Here is a 25,122-nt window from a genome sequence, read left to right as displayed (position 1 = left end):
ATTAGGAACTTCAGTTAACTTCACTTACCCAATTTACATGAATTTGATTTTTCCTCTCTTGTTGCTCATGTAAAACCTTCCAATCGCATGAAGGCCTTGTGTTCCCTGAACTCTGGGAACTACAAGGCAAGGCTAACCTAGATTTGTAGCAGATCTGGGATCTGCTGGGACTAAAAAGAGGAAGCAAAGCCTTGCCCCTGACCATTACCAGTCAGGGGAGATCATGACTGAGCACAGAATCCCAGCTCTGCCAGTTACAAGCTTCAAAGTACCTTACCGCTCGCACCTCAGGTTTCTTTGTATTTTAGATGGAGACTATAAAGCCTACATTATAGTGTTCACTGGAGGATTTAAATGAGTTCCTAGATAGCAATCTGATAAAGATGAGGTTTGGCATATAATAGCTTTAAATAAAATTGAAGTCCCTTCTTCTTTGTTTTTTAGGAGCAGGGAAATACAGACCAAATATATAAACTGCATCAGGAGGGTGGGCTGTGACTAGTTTTGCCATCTCCTAGAAAGGAAAACTTTTGATATTCTGGGATGAAAGGTAATGAACTATAAAACCAGAGAGGTGGATCTATGCTCAAATCAAATCCATGCTCAAATGTGCAGGCTAAGAATGTTCCCCCAGGGAATCCTTGCAAATCTAAAATCTACATTTTAAACCTGGCCCTGTTGCTGTCAAAAGTTGTGACTTTGAGTAAGTCACTCACTTTGTGGTCCTTGCTTTCCTCACCTGTAAATCAAAGAATTGAATCACATATCTCTCTAGGCTGCCCCCCACCCTTCAGACTTACATGGAGCAAAATTAGGGTTATTTTCCATCAATCCAGATAGAAGAGGTCTACCTAAGGGTCCTCTGAGTTACATTGAAAATGTTTCCCAAGGATGAGAGTCAAAAAGAACATAATGTGCTCATATGTGATGCTTCCCATTTTAATGCTTTCCTATTTAAGAGCCTATTTTAATATATTCAAATGTAAAATTATTCACGTGGCACATGCACTTAGAATGTGTGCATTCAACTGAAGTGAATCATCAGCCTGTTATTAATTATCATTCAACCAGCCCTGTTCTTTTGAATAAAGGAGAATGTTAGTAACAACTAGAAGGTATGAATCATTTAAGCAGAGGCAGTTCTAAAAGTTGGCCAGCCCTTCCAGCTGTGCCCTCAAATCTCTAACAACTGTAACGTCTGCATCTTGCTCTCTGTCATTTCATGTATATGCACATATAAACATCAGGCACACATATATACACAAAATGTGCTTGCACACACTGCCCAAGGCTGCCTAATTCCCTAGATGAGGCTCATAACAGTTCTCTTAGGCAGATGACAGTCTCACTGGACCTCAGTTTCCCTCTCCGCATAACTAATGTTCTTCACTAGATCTAGCAGCTCTTCCAGCTCTGCTCTTTTATGTCTGGGCTGTTTGCTGAGATACTGTTTGGCAGAAGCATTGATGAGATACTCTTATATATTATCTCACATAATTCTCAGAATCTTCCAGCAAGTCTCTGTTATTATCATTCCTCTTTTAATGGATGAAGAAATAGATTTACCTGCTTGATGTATCATGTACATAATAAAAGTAGCAGCTACAAGCTTAGAAACCAGATTTTCTATTCTATATCTAATCGATGCCATCTCTAAACAATAGCCTGAGGCTGGCTGCTCACTCTTCTTCATCCAGAGTAGCCCTTACAGAGTGCTGATTGTATGGGAAAGCCCCCTCCACAGTCGAAAGACTCTGCTTTGAGCTGTAAGACAAGATGCAGGCCACTTGTGGCCAATGTCAGTTCTGATGGGAGTTAAGATGTCACAGGTGACTGAAGGGAGTCTGAAGAAGTGTCATTAGAGCCAGGGGGCCAGTCTGGCTTGAGACAAGGGGAGATGTTCCCAGCAAGGTTACTCCTCCCATTCAACCATCTGTAGACCTGCCTACCCAAGACTCCCACTCCTCATGCAGAGCCCATGCCTATTCCTCCATGAATGAAGCCTGCAGCTCTACAAGCCCTGTCTCACACATCTTTCTGGTTATCTAGTTCAGATCCCTCATTTGACAACATAGAGAGCAGAAGTGATGTGCTCAAGGCCACACGGAGGATTTATGGCCAAGTGGGAATTAAGACTCAGGCTTTGTGATTCCCTCTTCAGGGTGCTCCTTCCTGGTCTCTAGAAGAGGTGTGAAGCCAGGGCAGGAAACTGCTTTAGCAGTCCTTCAGTCTTGGCATCGACACATGTCCCTATCTAATCATTTCACTCTTGCGGACCCCCAGCTAGACATTGGGCAGCCTCAGCCTTGACCTCCTTCTAATGTAGTTAGATCCTCATTCTGTGATCCTCTGCTTCTTCCTTTTCTCCTCTACTGCTGACCTCAGCACGCCAAGTTCCATGCTAACCCTATCACACACTTCTCTGCTCCTTTTGAATTAAGTGCTTCTGATCCTAGCTTTTCAACCAAGAACCTCCTAATAACCTGATGGCCTTGGTGTTCATTTATTGCTTATAGAGAGATGTGACCCACACCTACAGACAGGTGAATGTGAGTAGTCAGAAGAGAAACTGGAGCTCAGGGTTAGCAGGCATTTTACAGATCTCATCCTCCTTGGTCCCAGGGCAATGTTAATTTTAACTCATGAAAATATTTTTTAAATATCATCAACAGGGAATTTTAAGAATATTATTCTAAATACTTGTTGAAATAAAACATGCAATTTTAAGAGACCACTTGTTAAAACTTACTGGATGCTTTACATAGAGGCAAAGTCATATTTCTAAATACTTTCATTTTAAATCAGAAAGAATAAAAATATATGAATTGAACATGAAACAATACATCTTCTAAGGAACTCAAGAGAAAATAAATAATTAGCATATAAAATAATAAATTAGGAAACAGTAGGAATAGTAAGTAAATTCAAGCTTTCATCTTTGGAAAAACCCTATAAAATAGCAGATTTTTGAAGGAAGTAATATGTACACTTTGTCTATCAGATCTAGTCCCTTAAATCTATTTCTCACTTCCACTGTGTGGATCACATTAACTGGAAAATTCTGAAAGAGATGGGAATACCAGACCACCTGACCTACCTCTTGAGAAATCTATATGCAGCTTCCCTGGTCCCTAGAAGCAACAGTTAGAACTGGACATGGAACAATAGGCTGGTTCCAAATAGGGAAAGGAGTACACCAAGGCTGTATATTGTCACCCTGCTTATTTAACTCATATGCAGAGTACATCATGAGAAACGCTGGGATGGATGAAGCACAAACTGGAATCAAGATTGCAGGGAGAAATACAAATAACCTCAGATATGCAGATGACACCACCCTTATGGCAGAAAGTGAAGAGGAACTAAAAAGCCTCTTAAAAAAAAAAAAGCCTCTTGATGAAAGTGAAAGAGGAGAGTGAAAAAGTTGGCTTAAAGCTCAACATTCAGAAAACTAAGATCATGGCATCTGGTCCCATCACTTCATGGCAAATAGATGGGGAAACAGTGTCAGACTTTATTTTGGGGGGCTCCAAAATCACTGCAGATGGTGATTGCAGCCATGAAATTAAAATATGTTTACTCCTTGGAAGGAAAGTTATAACCAACCTAGATAGCATATTAAAAAGCAGAGACATTACTTTGTCAACAAAGTTCCATCTAGTCAAGGCTATGGTTTTTCCAGCAGTCATGTATGGATGTGAGAGTTGGACTATAAAGAAAGCTGAGCACCAAAGAATTGATGCTTTTGAACTGTGGTGTTGGAGAAGACTCTTGAGAGTCCCTTGGACTGCAAGGATATCCAACCAGTCCATCCTAAAGGAGATCAGTCCTGAGTGTTCATTGGAAGGACTGATGCTGAAGCTGAAACTCCAATACTTTGGCCACCTGATGGGAAAAACTGACTCATTTGAAAAGACCCTGATGTTGGGAAAGATTGAAGGCAGGAAGAGAAGGGGATGATAGAGGATGAGATGGTTGGATGGCATCACTGACTCAATGGAGATGAGTTTGAGTAAACTCCAGGAGATGGTGATGGACAGGGAGGCCTGGCATGCTGTGGTCCATGGGGTCGCAAAGAGTCGGACACGACCGAGTGACTGAACTGACTGAACTGATTATGTACACACAAGTGGGAAGGGCATTAATTATTCAATGACAGGCTTTGGCAAATTTGAGTAAATACCTAGGAAGGAATCAAGGCAGTGTCTCACCTCACATCATAGATAAAAGCAAGCTCCAAATAAATTAGAGTAAAAAAAGAAAAGTTATAGAGTGAGGGGTAAGTATTATTTCATTAATATCAAGGTAGGAAGAAACATTTTAAGAATTACGGCAAAGAAAGAATATGTAATAGATGTTGATATATTTTGTTAGAAATGTAAAATGTCTATATGCTAAAAATCATGATTCAAAAGGCAAATCATAATCAGCAGGGAAACATTCAGCATCAGATAAGAAAGGAAAAGAATAGGTAATATCCTTAATAAATAAAAGGTGCTTAAAATGCAACAAAAATGGTCAAAGGACATGATTTCCTAGAAAAAGAAGCAAAAGTGATAATACTAACTATTGGTAAGGATGTGATAAATAGGCATTTCTATATTCAGATTGAATAGGTAGTGTGATACAAGTTAGTAATAAATAGAGACATAAAAACCATGTACAATCCAATAATGCTACCTTAAAAAATCTACCCTAAGTCTACTCAAAGGAAAGAATTAGGGATATGGAAAAATACTTGCATGTGAGAGTAGTCATGGTAGTGTTTATAACAGTGAAAATTGGAATCAACAATTAAAAAGTTAAATCCTGAAATATGTATAATACAAGACTTATTCATCTGTCAAACTTTTATATTGAATTTTTGTCATAAGAAATTGTTCTTGAAAAAATAAGTACATGAAAAGGAGGACACAGAACAATACAAATTATTATTCTAATTTTATAAATTTTATAAATATATACATGCATATATCATACAGATATTATATACACATATATTCATATCTTTGTAGTATGGTGACAGTCATTTTTATTGTCTTCTTTAAGCTTTTCTGAGTTTTCCAGAATTTTTACACTGAGCCGATAGTATCTTAAACAGAATACACCAAACTGCATTCTTATTTTTTAAATTCTTTTTTTTAACTTGGAGTATAATTGCTTGACAATGTTGTGATAGTTTAGATTTTTTTTAAATTCTTGACTTAAAAAAACATAAGTTGACATGATCTTAATGTGACTTTTAGGATACTTAGTTTGATTAATTAATTCCTTTTAAAAAAGGAATTATAATTTAAAGAGATTTCTTAAATCCGCATAAGGTGAGTAGTGTTATAGTTGTCTGTCAGAATGTGAATGTTGTGTCATTATGTGATCAGGCTCCTATACTGAGAGACCACCCAAGGCGTGGAAAGGGGAGTAGACCAGGACTCTTGGGTCTTATGACCTTGGTCAAAGCTTTTAGCAGCCCTCTGGGCCACAGTTTCCTCCTGTCAAACAGCTATTAACATCTACTCTACCACTTTCACAGACTTGTTTCAAAGCCCGGATAAGAAAATGCAGCAGCATTTTATGAAATACAGGTTATTGTGGAGGCAACAATGATGATTTAAAGAATGAGCTATTGCCTGCACGGAACTGATAGCTGATGTGTATGGTCTTAAATCTGTTTCTTGGTAAGGAAACATACCAGGTGTCACTAGTGGTAAAGAATAGACCTGCCGATGCAGGAGACACAAGATATGCAGGTTTGGTCTCTGGGTCAGGAAGATCCCTTAGAGTAGGAAATGGCAACCCACTCCAGTATTCTTGCCTGGAAAATTCCACAGACAGAGGAGCCTGGCAGGTTACAGTCCATGGAGTTGCAAAAGAGTCAAACACAACTGAGCAATCGATTGATCTATGTATGGTCTTAAATCTTTCTTGGTAAGGAAACATACATTCCCTTGGTTGCAGAGGAAAACAATCCTTCCCACCCTTCCTACACTCCCTTGTTTTCACACTGAATTCATGAGACTGATGGCTAAGATACAGAAAGGTCAAGGTGCAGCCCTGTGTCCACCTCCACCAAGATTCTAGGGAACATGACTGCCTTTTCCCCTTCCTAAGAAGAAAGTGTCAGAGACCTCAAATGTTCCCACAGGCCCAGGGGCAGAGGACACATTCTACATTATCCCTGTACAAACCCACAGGATGGCTGTTTGGCAAATCTAGGGGGTGAGGTCTCTGATTTGGAGCTCAGGGTAAGGAGTTTGTTTAGACAATACATTGAGCCCCACCCACTCCTCCATGTGCTGCAATTGTGAGGACAGTCGTCAAATCTGAGTCACGGTATTATGGACTTTTGCTACCTGTAGTTAGGGACATGGGACAATCTACAGCATCTCTGTGTATCAGAGCTCCTGTTCCAGCCACACCTGCTACAAGGAGCAGAGGTCCCCTTGGTCGCCACAGGTAGAGGAAGGCTATTGTAACTGACAAGAAATTTACCATATGCAGCCCTGGCTGCGTGTGAGAGACACCTGGGGAGTTTTTAAACATCCCATGCTCAGGCCACATCACAGGTACAGAATTTAACCAGATTAACCAGAATCCTTGAGGGTGAGAACATGGTAGCAGTATTTATAAAGCTCTCCAGGTGATTCCAAGTGAAGCTAAGATTGAGAAGCACAGGTCTAGGATCAAACACAGATCTGGGCATCTCCCTGATCCAGCCTCATACACACAGTCCTTTATGAGATCTCCTCCACATTCCACTCTCTTCTGAGTTCACCCTGCACACAGTTTTCCTGCCATGGAGCTGACTCAACCCTAAGGCATCTTTCCTCCTTCAGCTCCTCTGCTGGCTGGCTCCATCTCTGTTTGTGATTCCAAATTCTCAAGAAGGGATTCATCTTTAGCCCAACTCACCTTTTTGAACCAGACTAGTTGGACCATGGGATGCTGACCGACCTTAGGATCAGCTATTCTTCATGAGAAAAGGAGTCCTTCTTGTTCTAATAATTTAAGAAAAGGGATAGAAGTCATGAGATATAAAACATGGCCACACTAGTCTGCCCCAGGTCTGTTGTACATCAAGATGAGGTGGGGTGACATGGTTTCCTTTAACAAGGACTACAGGATTCTTTAACATATCTGGCTCAATAACAAATTATGATACTGAAATCAAACTTTCTAAAGGAACCTATAAAAATTAAAGATGGGCATTTACCCTCTTTATAGAACAGGATCTTTTAAAGTCTTAAGTATACTCAGGATCGGAGAAGGCAATGGCACCCCACTCCAGTACTCTTGCCTGGAAAATCCCATGGACGGAGGAGCCTGGTAGGCTGCAGTCCATGGGGTTGCTAAGAGTCGGACACGACTGAGCGACTTCACTTTCATTTTTCACTTTCATGCATTGGAGAAGGAAATGGCAAACCACTCCAGTATTCTTGCCTGGAGAATCCCAGGGACAGGGGAACCTGGTGGGCTGTTGTCTATGGGGTTGCACAGAGTCGGACACGACTGAAGTGACTTAGCAGTAGCATACACAGGATAATAAAATGGATAGCCTGTGCGATCAACTATGTTTAGAATGTATGTATACATTACAAATCTTTGCCCATGGAATCCTTGTCCACAGAAAATTACAATTGAATTTAGAATCCAGGGACTAAGATATTCAATATTATCTTAGCCAGAGGGATTTGTTTTAGCTTTTATAAGAAAAGTTTTTATTAAAATAAAATTTACATAAAGAAAAGTGTGCATATCCTTTTTTTTTTAAGTGTGCATATCTTAAGTGTACATCTTGAGAGTTTAAATTAAGACTTAATTTTTTAGAGCAGTTTTAGGTTCACAGCAAAATAGAAGAGAAGGCACAGAATTTCCCATAGACTCCCTACCCTGACACATCCCCTATCCCCCACATCTTCCACCATGGGAGTATCTCTGTTACAACTGATGAACTTACTAGATCAGCCAGAGTCTACATTAGGGTTCAGTCTTGGTACTGTGCATCCTATGAGTTCAGGAAAATGTATAGAGACATGTATCCATCATTATGGTATCATACAGAATATTTTCATTGCCCTAAAACTCCTCTATGCTCTGCCTCTTTATCACCCCTACCCCTTTCCTCATGACTTTTTATAAAGTGAACACTCTTATAACCAGCACCCAGGTCATCATTACCCCCAAAGACTTCCTCTGTGCCCTCTTCTCATCTCCAAGATGTAAATGTTATCTTGACTTCTGCCAGCATAGATTAGTTTTGCTGGCTTTTCTTCTTTATATAAGAGCAATTATAAAGGATGTACTTTATTGCATTTTGGCTTCTTTCCCTGGATTTAGGTTTATGAGATTCACCCGCATTTTCGCATATCGTTGTACTTTTAGCCAGAAGTTTTGATCTTTAAAAACTAGTTCAGAAAACAGCTTTCAGCCAGGAACTGTGCTCAGGACTGAGGACACAAAAATCAATAAGGCTAAGTCCTTGCTATAAGGAACATTAAATCTAGTAATATAGTAATGACCAGAATTTAATGTAAAGTAAATTCCTCTCTAACAAATATTTATTCAGTGTCACAGCAACAGCACTATGGGAGAGGCACTATTACAGGTGCTAGGGATAAGCAATGAATGAGCAGATAAAAATTTTAGCAAAAACCCTATTTTATTTCCCTGACATGTGTGGGCTAATTCTGCCTGCTTATATGCATATCGTATCCTGTTTTGCATCTGATTCAATTTAAGGAGAATGAGTGTTAGAAGTCATTTCTTGCAGTGACTTGAAGTGAGTGATTTTGAAGTCCCTGGGACAGTTTGCAAGCCAGTGAACATGGGAGGTATTTCTCTGTATCTATTTCTGCCTTATTTCATCCTCCCCCTTCTTGATGCTGCCTATACAGAATGAATAAAGAAATAAAGAATAAAGAATTAAAAATAAATAAATTTTATTAAATTTAATAAATTAAAAAGAATTTAATAAATAATAAATAAATTTTAAATTTTTTAAAAAATAAAAAATTAAATAAAAAGAACAAAGAATTAAAAAATAAAAGAATAAAGAAAGCTGAACACTGAAGAACTGATGCTTTTGAACTGTGATGTTGGAGAAGACTCTTGAGAGTCCCTTGGATTGCAAGGAGATCCAACCAGTCCATCCTAAAGGAAATCAGTCCTGAATATTCATTGGAAAGACTGATGCTGAAGCTGAAACTCCAACACTTAGGCTGCCTGATGCAAAGAACTGACTCATCTGAAAAGACTCTGATGCTGGGCAAGATTAAAGGAAGGAGTAGAAGGGGATGACAGAGGATGAGATGGTTGGATGGCATCACCGGACTCGATAGACATGAGTTTGAGCAACTCCAGAGATGGTGATGGACAGGCAAGCCCGGTGTGCTGCAGTCCATGGGGTCGCAGAGTCGGACACAACTGAGCAACTTAACTGAACTGATACAGAATGAAACGAAAATCTGTAACCTAAGGAAGACTTTGGATGGTAGCTTACCTTGGAGTAAGGCTGAGCAATCTTCTTGTTTCCCAGAACCATGACATAAGAAGAGACAATTGCCAAAGTTGTGACTGAAATAATAAAAATTTGAATTTTTTGAAAAACTGGGCATCTAATATGTATGACTTATTCGATAATGTTGACTTCACAGTCTAGCGAATCATTTGAGAGTAAAGCTGTAACGTTGGAAGGAGAAGGGATAGAAGAGAATCCAACATCATTCCAGGGCTTATAGCTTAGAAAGAAATGCAAGACATCATCTGGTTTTATTTGGTTTACTTTCTCTCCCTCCCCATTTTTACAGAAAATTTCAAACATATATAAAAGTAGAAATAATAGTAAAAATCAGCTTCCAGCTTCAAAAATGACCTTTTTGTGCTCAATTTGTCTCTAACCCACTGTTATCCCTTTCTCTCATCATTTTTAAGCAATCTCAGATGTCAAATAAGTTATTTACAACTGTTCAGAAGGTGAGATCTCATAGTTTTAATCCCCTTGGTTAACAGGTTCAGAGAGGGTAAGTCATTAAGTTGGTTAGTGCAGCTATTTTTAACCCTACACCTCAAAAGTAAAAGTCAAGAAGTTTGCTAACAGAGAATACTGGACTTAGCATAGTGCAATTAAACAGTATGTATAAGACATGAATTGTCAAACCTCCCACCTGTCCCATGATCGTGGCCACATTTTGGGCACTAGTTACAAGTGAAAAATGAGGTTTCCCCATATAAGAACCTTAACATATAGCCTGAATGTCACTTGAACCCATTATAAGTTGTCATCAGTACATGTAAAAAACTTTATTTTCAGTTTATGTCAACACTTTATCTAATGAATTCCATAAATTAATACTCATTCTAAACAGATAACTTTGTATTATTTGGCTTGTAATCACCTCTGTTAAGCCTCTGATTCAGAAAAAAAAAAAAAAAAAGAAATTCTTCGAGGAATTACGCAGGATGTGGGGACTGCTGATTAATGTTTCTTTTCATCAGTTATTTCAAAACCAAATTCCTGTGGATAATGAAATTGCAAATAAATTTGTCCAAGTAAAGGTGTTCTTTTTCAACTACTTAGAAATAAAATGGGTCTGAGACTCTTCCTAAGCCTCATTGTTTCCCATCTTCAGCCTGCTCTACTTTCAAGGAAGGTTAGTTGATTTTTATTGAACCAGTGTCAATGGCTTACCTACTGTGAATAACATGCACAACTAGACATGGAGCTAGTTTCCTAGGTCTGTCAGGTTAGTGACTATGATACCACTATTTGGGCTGGTCAGAATGTTCCAGAAGTTTCAGAGCAGGAGGGAAAGATTCTGCTAGTGTCTTTGTCATGGAAACCTGCAACATGTTGATTTGGCTGCTTTGACTGTCATACTTGCCTGATTGTGTCCCAAAATGTTACCCAGGGCATGTGACACTCATCCCTATGAGGAGTGGGGTACAAGGCACCCCCTCATTGAGCGTTTGATGAGATAATTGATGGTTAAAAAAAGCTACAAAAATTACCTGAATAAATAACACTGTAAAAGGCAGACATCCAGACATTTTTCTGTGCACTACTCCCACTCATTTCTCTGAGAGATAAAAGCAGCAAAGATTGACAATCTGTCAGTTCAACCATTTTCACTGTGTACTTTTTCTGGGCAGGTTATTCACATCGAACTCCTTTGATGTGATCAGTGATGATGCTTTCATTGGTCTCCCACATCTAGAGTATTTGTAAGTAAAATAACCTTTTTTTTTTTTTTTTTAACGTAATGATACAGGACAAGGGCTCTGAGGTTCCTACAGCTGTTTGACCAAAAATATTATAACCTATTGCAGATTTATAGAAAACAACAACATCAAGTCCATTTCAAGACATACTTTCCGAGGACTAAAATCTTTAATTCACCTGTAAGTATGAACGTTGCTATTACACTTTAAGCTTGCCAATGGACAATGCAGTTTGATAATCTGTGGTTAATGTTTATCATAGATAACCTACTTTATGGGTATCTATGAAAATTTAAGAAACCCAAATGATTTCTCTCGAGGCACACTTGCCTTTTCTCCCTGTCTTCAGCCAGTGTGTCCAAGAAACCCATTCCTATTAATATTAGCCCAACCAACAATAAATAGGAAAATATCCTAATGCAAGGAAATTATGTGAATGAAATAATGTTCTTATTAACTGTATCATTACTTAACTTCATGAATTGACTATATAGTTTTTGCTGTTTCTCTTTTTCTGTATAAGCCCTGATTTCATATACATTTAAACATATGCTAGAACCACAGGCCACATCTACACAGCACCTGAATGACGTTTTTATGAGTAAAATATTTAATTATTCAGTGGGTGATTAGAGCTCCATCAATTGTTCTGAACAGGAAATAATTTTACCTTCCAGGGAACGGAGACATGTTTGGTCATCACAACTAGGGATGTAACTGGGATTTAGTGAGTGGAGAATAGCAGTGCTGCTGAACATCCTGCAATGCATAGGAGAGCCTCTCACCAGCTTAGAATGGTACAGTGCTGTGCCTGAGAAACCAAATATGAACTGAATAACTCATCTCTCTTACTTTCAACTACACCCCCCCCCCCCCACACACATGTATTTTTAATGAAAACAGAAGGACATGGGAAGAAACAGCACCAACATTTGTTGTGTGTCTACTACTACAATGGTCAGTACTCTTTACATGCATTTTCATTTAATTATCTCAACAATCCTGCCAGATAGGCACAATAACCCCCATTTTATTTTTTAACCCCCACTTTAGAAATGAGGAAACAGAAGCTTGGAGGGGATATATGACAAGTAAACTGACTAGTTAGGGAATTATGATAACATCAACTCCGTAGCTGAACTGCCGTGGCTACTCATCCATTCAACAACTATTTCTCAAGTTCCTAATGTGTATCTCATTAGTGTTAGATAAAGAGGCAAGCCATCTAAGCATCACAGTCATTCTGTCCATTTTAACCTGTTGCCTTACAGTAGCTCATTTCTAGCTCTGTTCTAGACCCCAGGAGCTACCAGGTAATGAAGCAGGTAAAAATGCCTGCCCTTTGAGTCTTTATTCTAGGGTGTCCACATGGTCTCATGCTGTCTCTACTAGTTCCTATCTCTACTGTTACTTGGATTTGCAGCAACAGGGAACTGATGGCCCTATGTATTTTACAAAATCACTACACCTTTCAAGGCTTCTGTATATAGTCATTATAAAAGGATGAGGAAAATATTATCTATAAAATAAAGAGCAACACTGCTTTTCACATCAATGTTGTAAGTGCTGCAAAATTGGCTGTGCATGGTGGGAATGCTGTGCTATTTGATTATAGAGCCAAACGCCACCAAGCCTGATATTTCAGACTAAAACAGATAAATGGAAGCTCATGACTTCAACCTGAGATCTACTTGACTCACCTAAATCCATTCAACATGGCCTGTGATTAATGGCTGAGCATCACGAGGGGCTGAAGGAAGAACCTAAGACCCCACGGTTCTCTCTGGAAACCTGGACAGAGCCTTGCTATGACCCTTAGTTCACTCAAGTGTGTCTTCTCTCTAGCCTAAAGGCCTACCTCATCTGGAGGGAAGAATGGAAAGAATGGGAGGGAAGGATGAAAGAGAGAAAAAGGAAGGGAAAAGGAGAGGAAGGTTAAGGAAGGCAGGAAAGGGAGGAAGAAAAAAATTTATACAACACTCTGGCGAAGAACATCCATTTTGTTTGACTAGAGCTCACTATGTCCATCAAATGAAATGGAAATATAAATTTGGGTCATTATGAGGCCCCTTCTTTAGAAGTGTGAAGAATATAAGAAGGAGGCATTGGTACAGCATGTACTTATGTCTAGAAATTTTCAGGCTCAAGGGAAAGCATAATGCAGCCCTCAAAGAAAGAGGCATGAATCTTAAGGATCAAACAACAAAAGGGAAGTCCCACTTAAATAATGTGGGACCAGGTGCTGGAGGTAGGAGGGAGGTGTTAGGAGGGAACGGGTTAAAGTTGATTGAATATGACCCTTAGATTTCTTGCATTTTTATCAAATAGTTAGGTTGATTCAGTGACTGTGCCAATAAGAGACTGTTTTTGAGCTACAAAAATGGCATTGCCATATGGTTCATCCTAAATAGTCTCTAGGATGTGCCACACAAAAATGAAGAAAATCCAGCTCCAACCTGGAAGAGCTCAGTCTAGCAAGAGGAATTAGACAAACAAATATTTTCTCACTGAGTGCCTAGTCCCCACATCATGTCCTCCTTTCTAATTATGCTGTTCTTCCAGGGGTACTTCCTTCCTTCCTTTTTTCTTTTCTCCTTACCTTTTTTTTTTTCCTTTCAAAAAGAGCTAATAGGGAAGATTTAAAGCCCTAATGTCACTCTGACTGTTCAGCACATCAAGTTCATTTTCCATTATTAACCACTTATACAAACATTTGACATTTCTTTGAGCCATTGATTTTCTTTTTAAGATTTTAGGTTTCAAAGTGCACTTTTCTCCTCCTCAGACCAATTCTTCTCAATTAAAGGCAATCATTCAAGTAGCAAATAATTATCACCCTGCCCTCTAACCCACAGGAGGAGTTTACAAAGCTTTTCATATTCTAGACCTCATTACAGTCTCTTGATGACCTTATGAAAGAGAGAAGGTGGAGGGTTATGGAGAAAGTAGCAGAGACATATTTACACTAACATGTGTAAAGCGGATAGCCGGTGAGAAGTCGCTATATAACACAGGGAGCCCAGCCAGGTGCTCTGTAATAATCTAGAAGGGCGAGAAGGCGGGAGGGGAGGGAGGCTTGAGAGGGAGGTGATATACATATAATTATGACTGATTTGCATTGTTGTATGGCAGAAACCATCACAACATTGTAAAGCAATTTTCCTCCAATTAAAAATAAATTAAAAAAAAAAGAAACAGGGCGGACACTATCCCTATTGGCAAATGAGAATTCAGAGGTGTGCACTGAGTTTAAGCTGCTCCCCAGTGAGTAGTGGTAAAAGCCAGAAGTTTTCCAAGATCTTTAATGAGACCTCTAGTGCCGTCTCCACCATGTCAATTATAGAAGGACCAGAGAGCTTTATGGATGGCTAGGTCCTTGCACAGGACATGATCTGAGAAGCAAACACAAATGGGGAAGGAAGAGAAGATCCTGAAGACAGGAGCCCTACCCTCACTCTTTGGTCTCCAAATGCAATTAGTTGGAATTAGACACATACTTTTTTTTGCTGGCTTTTTAAAAAATAAATATTTTGTATTGGAGTATAGCTGATTAACAATGTTGTGATAGTTCCAGGTGGACAGCAACAACTCTCAGCCATACCTATACATATATCCATTCTTCCCCAAACTCTTATTCCGTCCAGGCTGCCGCGTAACATACTCTCAATGGTATGTAGAATACGTATGTACTTTTGTAGTATATACAATAGTAGACATACACTTTTAGATCCAACTAGTTCCCACTCTGGCTTAACATTAAAGCTGCTCCAAGGGAACTTAGGAGCACTGATATAAATTCAGTTCATTCCTAAAGAAGAAATGAACTTACCTCACCTTCTTATACATCTGTCTCAGATTTGCCTTCTAAAGAGACATTTTTAGATAACTTAAAATTTACTATACAGACTCCCCTCCCCATCAGACCAACCCCTCCCCCAAAAGGGAATTCCTTATATTTAAGTCCTTACAAATCCTGTCAAATTCCGAGAGCCTCTCTTGATTATTCTAAATGACTATCCTAATAGTATACTTGATTAACTTAAGTGTTTGAATAGTTCATATATTTCAGAAAGGTTTGAATTTTCCTGATAACCATGTATTACTTCTGAAGTCAGGGGGAAAATGAATTAAAAAATAGTTTATGGTCAATGATGACAAAATTTTTAAACATTTTGTATTGGTTTCTGTTAACACCCACAATGTTTTAGTAATGATTCCCTTGGGCATCACATAAGTGTCATGGTGGCTAAGGTCCAGTGGAGGCAGGATTGTTTGCACGTATGTATAAAAACATTTGGGGGAAATTATCATCGATCTATACGTGTCATGAAGCACCTACTGGTTGTTCTGCAATGCGGAGGTACAAAAGATATATATGCAGTCCCCAAACTCAGGGCATCCATGTGTCCCCAGTTAATCAGGCAGGATGTCCTCACTTAAGCCTTCACAATGACAAGCATGTATAGAGGGCAGTGGGATATAGTGGCTGAGGAGGTTGTCTCTGCTATCAGACTGTGTGTGTTCAAAGCCAGGCTTTACCCATTAATAGCTCTGGGACATCAGGCAGGTCACTAAGCTTCCCGGTGCTTCCAATTTCTTTTGTGTAAAACAGAAGTGATAACACTCATCTGTAAAAATAGGGGTGGAAAATAATAAGATACTTAGGAACACCTAGATTCTAAGACTGACAGGAGATTAGACCAGTTACTCTACGTAAAGTACCTAGAACAGAGAATGGTATGCAGCAAACACCATCATGTAGGAAAAAACTAAGCCTTGCCGCCTAACCTCTACTGATTCTGGATCAGGACTCCAAATGCTGCAGTGTATTTATCCCCTTTAAACATTTTGTATGAAATTAAAATAACTGCACTTGAAGTACTGCAAATTCAGTGAGACACCAACTCAAGCTGAGAATCTGCACTGCAGGGAGGCTGGGAGCACCCCAGATGGCCGTGGGCGAAGCTTTCTTAGCAGCAGAGCCCAGTGGCACTGAAACAAACGTGCTGTCTGAGCCAGTCTGGTCTGCCTTAGCAAGAAGACTTTCCAGTAGGTTCCATGCTCTATAATTAGAGGTTTTCTCAGGTAAACCATGAAAACACCAAAGTGGAGTGAAAGTGAAAGTCAGTCAGTCGTGTGTGCAACTCTTTGCAACCCTATGGGCTATACAGTCCATGGGATTCTCCAGGCCAGAATACTGGAGTGGGTAGCCATTCCCTTCTCCAGGGGATCTTCCTAACCCAGGGATTGAACCCAGGTCTCCTGCATTGCAGGTGGATTCTTTACCAGCTGAACCACCAGGGAAGCCCAAAGTGGAGGGAATGGTCATCATTTCCATTGGGAAGGAAAGCCTGCCTGCCATTAAGAATGCTTGACCCTTCTCAGCCAGTCTCAAGGCAGCTAGGTGTTCAGTTGGACAGTTTCCCAGGTATTTTAAAGGATGTTTCTTAGGTAGATTCTGAATCAGGGCCTAGAGAATGGAGCTTAGTTGTAGACACACTTTCAAAAACCCTCCTAGGAGAACTTTCCTGGTGGTCCAGCGACTAAGAGGCCAAGCTTCCAGTGTAAAGAGTCTGGGTTCAGTTCCTGGTTGGGAAACTAAGTCCCACATGTCACAAATAAGTGTTCACATGCTGTAATTAAATGACCCCTGATGGTGCAACTAAGGCCTGGTGCAGCCAAGTTAAAAAAAAAATTAAAGGAAGCCTCCTAGGGAATTCCCTGGCGGTCCAGTGGTGAGGACTTGGCCCTTTCACAGCAGGGTTTGAACCCTGGCCAGGAACTAGGATCCCAGGCTCAGAGGAGGGAGGGAACTTTGTGAGCATCAGGAGCACGTGATGTCAGGGTAAGGCAATGGTAATTCACAGGGCTTTGCAGTTTCTCCCTAACTCAGTGTCTTGGTGTATGGGGCCTGAGACGCATTCTCTGCCCTTTTTTCTGTCTCGATTGGTGCCCTTTCTCTTATCCATTCAAGCCTGTCCCATTCATCCACTCATTCATTCAATCATTTATTCATTTAAAAGCAGCTGTTGAGGACTTACATTATGTCAGGCACTGGGGATATAGTGATAAGACAAACATCCTTCCAGTACTCGATGCGGAGTAATCCTAGAAAACAATTAACATCAGTGAAATGTCTCACTTCCCTGTCTTCACTCCACTTCCAACCAATTCTACCCCTCATCAGCTACCCAAATACAGTGCATTCTTACCCCTTAATAAAACCTGTAGTGAAGCGCATTGACTCTTTTTTTTAATTTTGGAATTTTAAAATCTTTTTTTTTTAGACCAAAACAAACAAAATGCAGTTCACCCATTTCTCCCACCCCTTAACCTCACCTCCAGCAGGCACCAATTTGTTCTCTGTATCTATGAAGTTCATTGTTAACACCCTGGCTATGTGAGGTCTACAGCTTTATTCTTCAGGGAGAAAGTGGAACTCTCAGTTCACCGGCTGTTTCAAAGAACTGCGTTGGGCAGCAAGGAAAACAGGTGTCTCTTCCTTGGTAAACTTAATGGCTGCAGTAATTCAGGACTAGACTGTTTTATCATTTCCCTCCCACTGTTCTAAAACCCAGCCTACTCCAAGCATGCATCCTGCAGCCAGTTTACTTTGTGCTGGTGTCTGGGAGAGGGACATCCACTTAGGAGAAGTTAGCATAAGGACTGTAGGACACAACTGTGCCAGCAAATATATTGATATGCATAACTTGAGAGTGACTCTAGACTGGTCCAAGACACCAAGAAATTTCTTCATTCAACCACCAGTCAGTAAAAGGAATTGTGGAGATGTTCTCTTGCAAAATCTTCTAGCAGCATTTTCTTAATACTATGTAGGTAGACAATCACAGCAGTTCACTTGTATGGTCAGTTTTCTAAATGATGTTTTGGGGCAATGATCACACGAAAGCCCTTCTCTTTCCAGTCCCCTCCTCCCAAATGCCCTTTATTGAAAGCAGTCCACATACCAGCTACCATCCTGAGTTACTGCATTTTTTAAAAACACTCTTATGAGGTATTATACCTCCACTTAAAAATGAAAAAAACTGAGTTGCAGAGAAGGTACATAACCAAAGTCACACAGCCAGTAAATAGTGGAGTCAGGATTCAAACAGCTCAGAATGACTCCAAAGCCATGCCCTTCATCACAAAATGGACTGTCACTGAGACCGAAACCTTCTGATTCAGTTCCCTTTCTTCTGTGCCAAGGTTCATTGAAAAAGTTTTCTAATCTAGTCTAGTGGTAATTTCCAAAACTCAGAAAAACAACATAATTAACTTAAAAATAGGTTTTAAGTGTCCTTAATGCACTTGAGAAATCCCGTACTAATTAGAAGACATAGAAACAGAAGACTTCTGAGAGTGTTTTAAGATGAATTTGAGAGAATTTTCAAGAGCTTTGGAGGCCGACAGCATAGGCTCCTTTGTTTTAATTTTCCATTTTTATTGTGAAAATTAAAACTGCTTCTAAGTATATAACATGTATACGTATGTATGCATGTTCAGTCGCTTCAGTTCAACTCTGTGACCCTATAAACTGTAGCCCGACAGGCTCCTCTGTCCATGGGATTCTCAGGCAAGAATACTAGAGTGGGTTGCCATGCCCTCCTCCAGGGGATCTTCCCGACCCAGGGATTGAACCTGAGTCTCCTGCATTGGCAGGTGGGTTACTTTACCCACTGAGCCACCTGGGAAATGCAAGTATATGTATAGTACTGATGAAAGACAAATCACCAGTACCTAGTCACCCTTCCCGGTCATACAGTATCTGCTCCCGGTTACGTGCACAATTCTGCAGTGTGGACACATGACCTTTTCCTTGATACTATCAGGACTGTTTCCTGCTCATTACTCTTGACTAGAATCAGAATCATTTTAGCAATACGTGAAAGAACAAATAGAGAAGGAGAAAACAATTCCTGTGATAATAGGGCAAGAACTGGAAGAAGGGAAAAAAGGAGACGATTAAACAGGATGAATGGATAATTGGATAGATGGATATTTATGAGGAAGCTATTTTCTAAGGAGGGATGAATGAATGGAGCTAAAAAGGAAAAACACGTAGAAAAAGAACAGGAAAAAAGAGTGTGCTGGAGTGGGAGTAGTTAGATAGGCCTCCAAGTTTGAGAGCTGTGGGTTCTAAGAGCTGGTGGTTGAGCTGCTCCTGGAGCCAGTGGGGGGAGGGAAGGAGGAGAAGGGCTGCCTGAGTGTGAGGGGGCAGCGCATGGAGACGACAGACACGGGAAGACAACCTTTAGTTGTCTGAGAGTGTAATGCTCTATTCGGTGCTAAATAAATAGAAAGACCCATGCCCAGGCATTGTTTTGTTACTGGTATTTTGGAGTGTTTCCTTGTTCATTTTGTTTAATACCATAATACAAAAAGGGCCATAAATGCATGTATTTTGTTTATGACTACAGTTTACGTTACTCTTTTTTTTTTTCCAGGAGCCTTGCAAACAACAATCTCCAGACTCTCCCAAAAGATATTTTCAAAGGCCTGGATTCTTTAACAAATGTGTAAGAGGACCTAAGAAATCACTGATTAATTAACTAATTTGCGGTAGTTAACAAAGAAGTCTGGTGTTGATTATTAAAATTTTTAATTGGCTTTAAATTAAATGAGAAATTTAAAATTTTAATTTGTCTTAAATTTTGAATTTAGTTGGACTACTGTTTGAGTCTCCTAGGGTTTCTTCCACTATAGTTTGAAAACGTAACCCTAAGCTTTCCTTTGATAAAGTGTGTGTCTGTATGGGAGGGACTGATGATGAGCGACTTGGGGGGAGACAGGGGAAGAGGAGAGCTAGATAGAAATTTCAAGAAGCCTTTTTTTTTTCTCATGGGGTTCAGGAAATGGGGCTACAAAGGAAAAACACAAAGAAGTCTGGGTAACTGACAGAATAAAGATGAAAGGTTACACCCATGGGTTGGTCAGTCAACAGAGAAACGGAGCAGGAAGTGGGGGAAGGGAGAAAAGTTTGCCTTTTCTCTCATTACTCTGAACAACAACCCTAGGCTTAATCCCCAGGAATTTGGCTTAAGCCCCAGGAAGGGAATGAACTTAATTATTTTTGACCCTTTTTCAAACAAAAGAGCTTTCAAACTTTGACTTTTAAGCCTCAGAGTGAAAGATCTTTGGAAGGAATTTGTATATTTTGCAGTAAGCAAAGCAAGTAATGTATGCCTAACCGTCTCAAAAGCAATTTAGCTTCAATAAGTGCCTTCCAAAACATTAGAAAGGTATTTAAATGCCACAAGGTAGAACATAGGAACAAATGAAAGATGTGTGAAAACAACCATATTTATCAGGTCCTTTGCTATAGAATATATATTCAAAACAACTTTTCTCCAACAAAATTTGAGTCAAGTATCCTCGCCTAAACCCAGTATTTAACATCAAATCAGCTAGCTAGTGAAAAACTTTCTTTGTTCCTTGTAGTACTCCCCCAGCCCCTCCTCCATGCCTACTACCCCAATTCCTGAAAGATGGTTTATTTCCAAGAGAGTGTCAGAATCAGGACACTTCCAAAGAGTCTTGGACAGACCACAGTTATCCACTCTGGTTTGCAATAGATTAGAAAAGTTGACACTCATTATTTCTGGGTCAGAGTAATCTTGGGATATGAAGTCCGTCTTACGAACGTCTTGCAAGTTAGATAACTCCATGGCAGACTTGGGGATATAGCTTGTTTGCAGACCCTTTGGCCCAACATTATGTCAGTCTAAACCGCATGCTAGCAAAAGAAAAATCACTTGAAAAGGGCTCAGTTTCTCCAAGGAATCCTATCATGGGTTTGGCCTACCTTGATACGCCCAAATCAAGAATTGTTTAAGCAGTACAAGGATCCATGCCAATGTGCCTTTTAGTAGATTTCTTGGTTTTCTTTATTCCTTAAAACACATTTTTAAGTGATCCAACACTTAAAAATTATTCTTGTGCTGTGTGAAAAGTAGACAATACCTATCTTAGGAATTCTATGTGACAGAGACGAGTTTTAGGAAAGAGATTGGGTTTCTGAGCAGAAACAATGCAAATAAACAGAGAACTGATGAGTTGGGATCATATGTGGAAATTTAAACTATCTGTGCTGTGCAGTTTATTATGGGCATGAGCTATTGTATGTCTGCATTAACTCGGTTGTATCGAAGTCATTTCCTATTAAAATTGAATTTGAAGACCATGGAATAGGATCAGGATTAATTACATCTGTGAGGAAGAAGAAAAGCAAATAGCTCACTTGATTTAATTAAATATGGCCCAACAGTCACTACATTCTGTGTTTTAGAACCCATGTTGCCCAATATGGTAGCCGCACATGTGATCACAGAACACTTAAAATGTGTTCCTAGTGTGACTGAGAAACTGAACTTTAAATTTTACTTAGTTTTTTAAAAAAAAATCAAATAAAAAACTAAATTTAAGAACTGATTTTTCTGTTCAATTATTGGAAAACTTTTAAGTATGCTTGGAACAAATTGGGTGTATGAATCTTTTTTTTTCAACTGTGAATTTTATTAAATCTAAACACAAATCAGGAACTTCTGCTGAAATTTTATTATCCAAATTGAGATATACTGTAAGCATAAAATACACATTGGACTCCACAGAGACTTACTATAGAAAAAGCATGCAAAATATCTCATAAGTAATTTTCATATTACTATATGTCAAAATGATAAAATTCTGTGTGTTTTGGGTTACATAACATATGATATTAAAAATAATTTCATCTGTTTCTTTTTACTTTTTTAATGTGTCTATAGAAAATTTTTAAACTACATATATGGTTCACATTGTATTCCTATGGACAGCACAGCTCTAGACTGAACTACCTTTGAATCCAAGAGGGAGTAAGTTATGAGGTTCCATTGACTGGGGTGGCTTGCAAGGGTGCACTGTGGTCCTCTCTGAGCCCAAATTGAATGATCAGACAGGTTCAAGGTAGATTATGAGGCATGATATAAAACCAGGTGAGGGCATCCTGCTCATGTAATTGCTATGGTAAGAGTCATGCCTGTGAAGGAAGGACCCTTGTATATCAAAAGCAGCTGAAGTTTGTCTTTCAGTGACCTGAGAGGTAATTCATTTAATTGTGACTGTAAACTGAAGTGGCTGGTGGAATGGCTAAGCCACACCAATGCAACTGTCGAAGACATCTATTGTGAAGGCCCTCCGGAATACAAGAAGCGCAAAATCAATAGTCTTTCCTCTAAGGATTTTGATTGCATCATTACAGGTAATGTATTCCAAATTATTCCATCTCATAAAATTAAACTAAGGGTTACATTTTTTTTTTTTACATATGCAGGAACTGATATTTTTTATACATTAAAAACCAACTGAGCAATTTAAAGATATTATGAACCATTAAAACTTCATGTGTTTAAAAGCAAAGTAAAATGACCATTTTACTGTTTCTCTAGAATAAATGTATTTCTTATGGACATTTTAGATCTAGCCAACAAATGAGGCATTAGCACAGCTACTAATCATCATTTTCAATTTTTGTAGAGTTTGCAAAGTCTCAAGACCTGCCTTATCAATCACTGTCCATAGATACTTTTTCTTATATGAACGATGAGTATGTCGTCATCGCTCAGCCTTTTACTGGAAAGTGCATTTTCCTTGAATGGGACCATGTAGAAAAGACCTTCCGGAATTATGACAACATCACAGGTATGAAAAGGCTGACTGTATTTTGAATGGAAAGTTAAACTGCTTGGGTCAAGGGCAAAAAGAAAAGATGAATGATATCAGGGAATGCTTTCGGCAAGTTTGTAGTTTAGTCGCTAAATCGTGTCCAACTCCTGCGACCCCATGGACTGTAGCCCACCAGGCTCCTCTGTCCATAGGATTTTCCAAGCAAGAATACTGGTGTGGGTTGCCATTTCCTTCTGCAGGAGATCTTCCCAATCTAGGGATCAAACCTGGGTCTCTAGAACAGTAGGCAGTTCTTTACCAATTGAGCTACCAGGTTTAGAATCATTTGAATCCTAAATCTACCATTTGAGATTGTTCCCTAAAGCTAATTTCCTCAGTTGTAAAATGGTAATACTAATATCTAACTTGCAGGGCTCTTATAAAATAATGAGAGCACATGTTCAAGAAACTTAGCATAGGACCTATCTTAGTAAATATGCAATAAAAAGTGGGTTATTTTTCTTAAGAGAAAAAGTACTGGACTAAGAATTATGAGTTCTATCTAGGTTCTGCCACAAACAAACTAGTTAAGCCACACTCTCACTGGGTCCATTTTTTTAACTACAGAATGAGTTCATTTTAGATCGATGAATCTCAAATTTTATTGCAAAAACATTACTTCTGCAAAATGTTCATGTATGACTTGTGACATAAGGGTTTTATGGTCCAGTAAATTTGGGACCCATATCTCCCTCTTGGAGATTCATAATAACACACATTAGAGGCTCTGAGAAATCCTGCAGTGAGGACACAAACCTCTTTCTAGTATTTTTTGCATTTAATTTGATGATGGAAATCTTTTTTTTTTCCATGAAAACTTTTACTTAGGTCACCTCTTAAGTTTCTTCCTCATTTCAAAAACTTTTAAGTGTTAAGTCATAAATTAGAACGAGGCTCCCTCTGAAATCACCTTCACATCAGCGTTAGCTTCTAACACCCTTAAACTTGCTTCTGAGAGCACTCCCACATTCCCATAGAGGGTCACCCACTTGACAAGGCTGGGATGGTTATAACTAGATTTTGTTGGCAGTCATCAACCCTATTGCTCAGAGGATCAGGACAAGTTTTGGTCTTACCTAAGACGGAGGTGCCCAGATAACTGAATCCCCTCCAAACTGAGACCCTCCTAGAATCCTCTTTCCTTCTCAAGGAGGAAGGCTATGCTTCCCTTTCTCCTGAAGCCCCCTCAGTTCTCCAGTGGATTGCAGCAGGTCTTTGTGCAATCTAAACCAGCTTCTTCTTTCTTACATGCGTACAGTCTCTCAATTGCTATGAATGAATCTTTAGATGAACACTTGAAAGAAAAATGAATCATATATTTGCAGACTTCCAGATGACATCATCTAGTCCAGGATGATGAATATATGTCATATATGCAGTCACTATCCCCTCCCTCACCCCATATAGACACTGTTAATCTATCATGATGTTCTTTCTTGCAGAGGACAGAATCCTTCTTAATACAGTTCCCCAGGCAGTCCCAATCAATCAATCAATATTGGTACATGATTGAAAACTAGTAGCCATCTCTAATCTAGTTCCAACTTTCACTGTATAGAAGGGAAAACTGAATCCCAGAGAAGAGATTTTCTTAAGGTCACAGAATCAGCTGAGTCTTGAAAAGGGTCATAAATAGAATAATTTTGTCTATGCATGCAGTCAATTAATAGAAAGAGTCGTTGTGGAACTTACTACCTCAAAGCCCTTAGAGCTGCAGTTAGAAAAAGCCTGGGGCTAGATTTGCCTTGCTCTCTTTGGGTTTCAGAGAACCAACCTCCCTCTAGAAGATCAGAATCTATTGATAACATAAACTCTTAACAAAGGATACTGAGCTAGGCTTCTGACAGACCCCCATGTAGTTTTCTGAGATTTCCCAAAGTAACTTTCAGGAGCATCGCCCATGACTGTACCCCTCTTTCACTTTTCTTAAGGATTCTTCCTTCTTCTCTTTTGCTACTAGTGACCTAAAGCTTCAGAAAAATCCCAAGTGACATCTCTCTTTTCTTAAGGGAAAGTCGGTGGATTCTAGAGCTAGAAACCATTCATTACAGAGAATACAGCAATTGAAGATAGAGCTGTGGGCTACCCAGGCCACTGCTCAAGACTTGGTGAGGTTGTCCTAGGACCTTGTGGAATCCAAGCCCAAGTTGGAAGCCCCATTACAGCTAACTCCTCGCCCTGGGTTAAGTTAAAAGCATAGGGACT

The 25,122-nt window shown here is 39.4% G+C and overlaps 1 protein-coding gene across 3 annotated transcripts in view; it reads left to right on the top strand.

Annotated features, from left to right (window-relative positions):
* The window catches only part of LGI1 (leucine rich glioma inactivated 1), a 50,441-nt gene that overhangs the window by 10,361 nt on the left and 14,958 nt on the right, over positions 1-25,122 (top strand). For all 3 annotated transcript variants that reach the window (XM_070464092.1, XM_070464093.1, XM_070464091.1), the window contains exons 3-7: positions 11,146-11,217; positions 11,323-11,394; positions 19,662-19,733; positions 22,284-22,453; positions 22,729-22,893. In XM_070464092.1, the coding sequence (XP_070320193.1) occupies positions 11,146-11,217; positions 11,323-11,394; positions 19,662-19,733; positions 22,284-22,453; positions 22,729-22,893 (551 nt within the window). The remainder of the gene's footprint in view (positions 1-11,145; positions 11,218-11,322; positions 11,395-19,661; positions 19,734-22,283; positions 22,454-22,728; positions 22,894-25,122) is intronic.

Source organism: Odocoileus virginianus, unplaced genomic scaffold (genome assembly GCF_023699985.2).
Source record: "Odocoileus virginianus isolate 20LAN1187 ecotype Illinois unplaced genomic scaffold, Ovbor_1.2 Unplaced_Contig_15, whole genome shotgun sequence".
Classification (NCBI taxonomy): Eukaryota; Metazoa; Chordata; class Mammalia; order Artiodactyla; family Cervidae; genus Odocoileus; species Odocoileus virginianus.
This window is presented reverse-complemented; position numbering and strand designations above follow the sequence as displayed.